This window comes from Phalaenopsis equestris, unplaced genomic scaffold (assembly GCF_001263595.1).
Source record: "Phalaenopsis equestris unplaced genomic scaffold, ASM126359v1 Scaffold000090, whole genome shotgun sequence".
In the NCBI taxonomy this organism is placed as follows: Eukaryota; Viridiplantae; Streptophyta; class Magnoliopsida; order Asparagales; family Orchidaceae; genus Phalaenopsis; species Phalaenopsis equestris.
The window spans coordinates 420,877-425,785 of record NW_018164532.1 but is presented as its reverse complement, the minus strand read 5'-3'; the positions used below and the strand labels follow the sequence as shown (position 1 = coordinate 425,785).

General features: G+C 38.5%; 1 protein-coding gene across 1 annotated transcript; it reads left to right on the top strand.

Annotated features, from left to right (window-relative positions):
• The first annotated feature begins 2,004 nt into the window (after positions 1–2,004).
• LOC110020034 (transmembrane protein 45A-like) lies at positions 2,005–4,263 on the top strand. The gene is made up of 2 exons (XM_020717991.1): positions 2,005–3,089; positions 4,196–4,263. The coding sequence occupies exons 1-2, from the start codon at positions 2,167–2,169 to the stop codon at positions 4,242–4,244; spliced, it is 972 nt and encodes a 323-aa protein (XP_020573650.1). The 5' UTR covers positions 2,005–2,166; the 3' UTR covers positions 4,245–4,263.
• Positions 4,264–4,909: the final 646 nt, after the last annotated feature.

Genomic DNA, 4,909 nt, shown 5'->3' with positions numbered 1-4,909 from the left:
GCAAATGTGGTATCTAAAGAAGTACAAGATGCACTATTGCTAACAGTTCATAGTTTTGTTGATGATGAAAGTGAAGAGGAGAGTGGGTCCGGGGCACCCATTCCTATTGTTCCACTAACAAATGGTGGAAAATCATAGAGCGTAATGCAAATGTCGCCTTCCCGCTCTAGCTTGATTGCGAAACCGCTCCCGCGTGTGCGAAGCGAAGCTTCACTTCGTCCAATCACTCTGTTTTTTCATGAAATGATGTCTCCCGCTTCCTTCTCGCGATAAAAAACTTCGGACGGCTCTTCTTCAGTTAGGGAAGTTCCGTTTTTTGTGTTCTTCTTCTGGCTTCCTCGAAATAGAGGAAGAGAAGTGCAATGTGTAGTTCATTCAGGTGAAAAGAAGAAGAAAGAAGAAGAAGAATATTGTTCTCCCTTGACTTCTTTTGGGCGGCTCATGGCAGAAGAGAAATTATGTTTATTTCTTTTGTAACTTTGTCTTCTTCGGTGTATCTCGGTGTAGAGTTTCTTCGGTGTATCTCGGTGTAGAGAGAAGAACAGAGAGAGAAGAAGAGAAAATAACGAAGCGAGTGATTCCTCTTATAACTCTAGACGGTCGACTGATGTAAATTTCTCAAATAGTAAAATCCTTTCCAACTCCGTGGTCGTAGGCAATATTCCGAACCACGTAAATTTTTTCGTTCTATTTTTCGCTTCGTCAATCGTTCCCCTGTTTGATTTATATATATACCACATCAACTGGTATATCTTAACTCTCACTACTTAACTCTCGCAACAAAATGAATATTAAGGCTTTCGAATATTACACATATAATATCTAATTCATATGTATTTACATATCTAATTCCAAATTTTTTCTCTTTATATCTATACCGCCCGAATATTTCTTATCACATAAAAGGGGAACTATTTTTAACTTTTAAAATGAAAGTCACACATTTTCATATATCATATAAGGTGGTAAATACATAATAATTGAAGTTTAAGTGTTAGACATGCAAATACCTAAAAATAGAGTGGTATGCATGTAAATCTTTAAGAAAATAAAAAATAACTAGTTCGACCATACCAGTTTAATTTGTCCACCTCCAGAAGCTGCAGATTTTGAGTTTTACAAGTCTGCTGTTGGTCAAACTTTGACCATTGGTTAAAATCTTGCTTGCGGCAAAAGAAATAATAAAAATAAATTCAATAAAAGTGATTTTTATTTGGATAAATATCATTTACATATTTCTTTGAATAAATATAATTCAGATAAAATAATTATCAACAAGTTTTGGCAAATTATAAAACTAATAATCATTTTTTGGCTTTTTTTTTTACTTTCATCCAATTATTAAAATTCAATAAAAAATTTATCTACATATAATTTTATTAAAATTAGACGATTTTATTGTATATGAAAAAAATAATATAACTCAATAAACATCAACATTCTAAAACTAAAAAAATTGTAATATGTACATAATTTTTTTAGACTCTACATATTGAAGTATCAAATTAGTCTCAGACTATTTACATTTCGTTGTTTTAATTTAAGAGTTTTAATAGGTGTTAAAGTAGTCTGACCCTTTTAAAATTGAGCTCTGTATTCTATGAAGTATATTTCAACTCCAATTTAAAGATTCAGATGAGAATTTTGACGATGTTACAAACCGTGCGACTGAAACTATGAAACGTAAATAGTTGGAGACTATTTTAACACTACTAACCTGAAGATTGAAGAATTATGAACTATTTTGACACGTCTATAAATTTTACGAGTAAAAAGATTTTATATAAATAATAAATAATAGCCGATAATTTTGCTGCTTTATTATTATTATTATTTTTATTTATGCACAAAAGTGGATGCTAAATTTTTAAATATAATTTCTAGAAATAATTAAAAAAATAATAAATATATTTCTTTAATTTTTACCGTCGACAGAAACCTAAAAGCGAATTTCCCAAATATTAAAATAATAGGAAGTCATCATTCAGAATTCAAAACCCCCATTCTTCCACAGAATTCTCCAGAATTTCTTAAGCTTACCTCCTCTTCTTAAAGCCCTTGCAGTCACCTTCTACCTCCCCAAACCCCATCATATCCCCGCCATCCCTACTCTGCTCGCTCAACCCCAGCTTCTTCAACCCCCAGACAAATCAACCAGAGCCATCCATGGGTACTCTCGTAGGACACGTCGCCCCTGGCTTCGGATTCCTCCTAATCGGTCTCTGGCACCTCTACAACAACGTCAAACTGTATTCCCTCAACCCTAAAAACCACCGGTTCCATCCCTGGTACCCTGCTCCAAGACTCCGCCACCTCGAGCTCCTCCTCATCGCCGCAGGCTCCTGCGCTTCCATTGCCATGGAACTCTTCATCGGCCCCGCGCGACATCAACCCCTCGATCCAGACTTCACAATCCCTTCTAACCATCTCCACAACTTCGAGCACGCCTCCATCTCCCTCACCTTCCTCTTCTACGCCGCATTCGCCTTCACCTTCGATCGGATCCAACCGGCCCCATCCGCCGCCGAACCGCTCACGATCATCGCCGCCTCTGCTGCCTTCGCGCAGCAGCTCTTCCTCTTCCATCTCCACTCCGCCGATCACATGGGGATCGAGGGACAATACCATTGGCTTCTCCAGCTCATCATCGCCATCTCCCTCATCACAACCCTAATGGGAATCGGAAACCCTAAAAGCTTTACCGTCGGGTTCGTCCGATCCGTGAGTATTGGATTTCAAGGGATCTGGTTCATTGTAATGGGATACGCTCTGTGGACGCCGGCGTTGATTCCTAAGGGATGTTTCATGAATGCGGAGGACGGCCATTTTGTGGTTCGTTGCCGGAGCGAGGAAGCTCTGCACAGAGCTAAATCGCTGGCGAACATTGAGTTCAGCTGGTGCTTGGCGGCCGTGGTAGGTTCTTCTCTGCTTTTCTATCTGTTACTGAGTAGGAGGTATGCGGAGGAGATGGAGTACAGCCCGATTAGTAAGCTGAGCGGGGAAATGGAGATTGAGGAAATGGAATTGGAGGAAGGGAAGAACAGCTTTTTGAGCTTGGGGAAGGTGATGAGGAACGTGGACCTGGAGAGGTGAAAGTTCAAAATTTTTTTTTATTTTATTTGTTCTATACTGTGATTCGCCTTATTGAATGTAAATTTAAAGGGGATTGAAGGTTTTATTTTATTTTTGTTTAGAAAACCTTATTTTTATTTTGATGTTTTGTGCCTATCAAATTTCAAATTTATTGTGATTATAAAAATTGTATGGGGCATTTGGATACATACAACTCAATTCATATCTCTCTCTCTATATATATTTATATATACACGCCGCGCATTCATATCAGTTGGTCGGGCAGCTGCTTGTCAGTTGTAAGTCCCCTCTGGTCTGGGGTTAGATTTCCCGAGTGTAGGGTGTGATACTAGAACTATAGGTGCATGAACGATGACCAGGGCTCGTATCTTAGATGACCAGAGCTCCTATCTTAACCTAGAGCATTTTTTTAATAAAGAAGGGATTTTTAGGACCACCACCTAATTTCTATATATTTGCAGATCTAACTTTGTTTTATTACATTTACATCATTAAAATTTTTTATATCACATAAAAATAGTATATTTTTTCGTTTTTAAAAGTTTAATTCATATTTTTTTGCCTAACTGAAGTGACGTAGATGTAGAAGTAGAAGTTCAGGCGTTAGTATGTAAATACATAGAATTAAGAGGTATGTATGTAAATAGAGTTAAGAGGTATGTATGTAAATCTTTCTGTTGATAATTTGGATTGGTGCTTTAGTTGACTTAGATTAGTCAATTTGAAGATCAAAACGTATTGATAGAACAATAACTTTATTTTAGAAATAGCCAGATGAGATCAAACGCCAATTTTTGGTTGGATTGGAACGATGTCCGCATCAATGTGGGGATAATACATTCTGTTAATTTAATCTATGAAATTTTGATCAATCATCGTTGGTAATCGATCAAATGTTCTAGCGCTTCGATAAAAATCCTATAATTCTAATGTGTTTATATATTTAAATATTTATATTTACATATATTATATTCAAATCACGAGGGTTAGCCCAACCGAAACAGTTGTAATATGTTCGTGTAGATAACATGACTTTACCAATCCTTGACTATTCCGAAGCAATATTATATAAGTGGTTGTTATCTACCTGACTTTCATTTAGCAGTGCGGTGGAACATGTTGGGAAAGTGACAACGGCCGGATTGTTATGAAAGAAGACCAATGGTAGAGGTCGGGTGTCAGGAAGTCTGATGCTAGCAATGGTATTAGCGGCGATGGTTTGGCTGCGACGATGATGATGGTCGGGCATCATGGGTCCAATGGTGGCGATAACGGTGGTTTGGAGGCGAGGGTTGTGGAAGTCGGAGAATTATGGTCTGACGGTGATGACAACCAAAAAACGGTGGTCAAATGGTTTGCGACAACGGTGGACCGATAACAACGGCATCCATATTAAAACGATCTGATGATGACAGTTTCTCAATGTTAATGTTTTGATGTTTTGATGGAGGCCGCGACTGGACCTTGATGGTCAGGCATCGACGATTGTGGTCCGGAGGCAAAGATTCGATGATCATTCCCGCTTTGTCTTTTATGTTGTCAACTCTTGCCGCGGGAAGCCCGACAAAGCTGTGGGAGCTTTATAGGAGTTATGGGAGGTCTTTGTATGCTGCAATCCCTTCAAAAGAAGGAGTAGCAGGGTGGAAGCACTCAAGTTTTAGCAGCATAATTTTGCAACGGTTTTGAAACCGCTGTTAAAAGTCACCTTTAACAGCGGTTTAAATCGCCTTCATCATGGAGACCCTCGCGATACAGTCGCAATTGGAGGCAGCTGATAACACAACGTCGGGATGGCGGGCTCCAGAGATCCGAGACT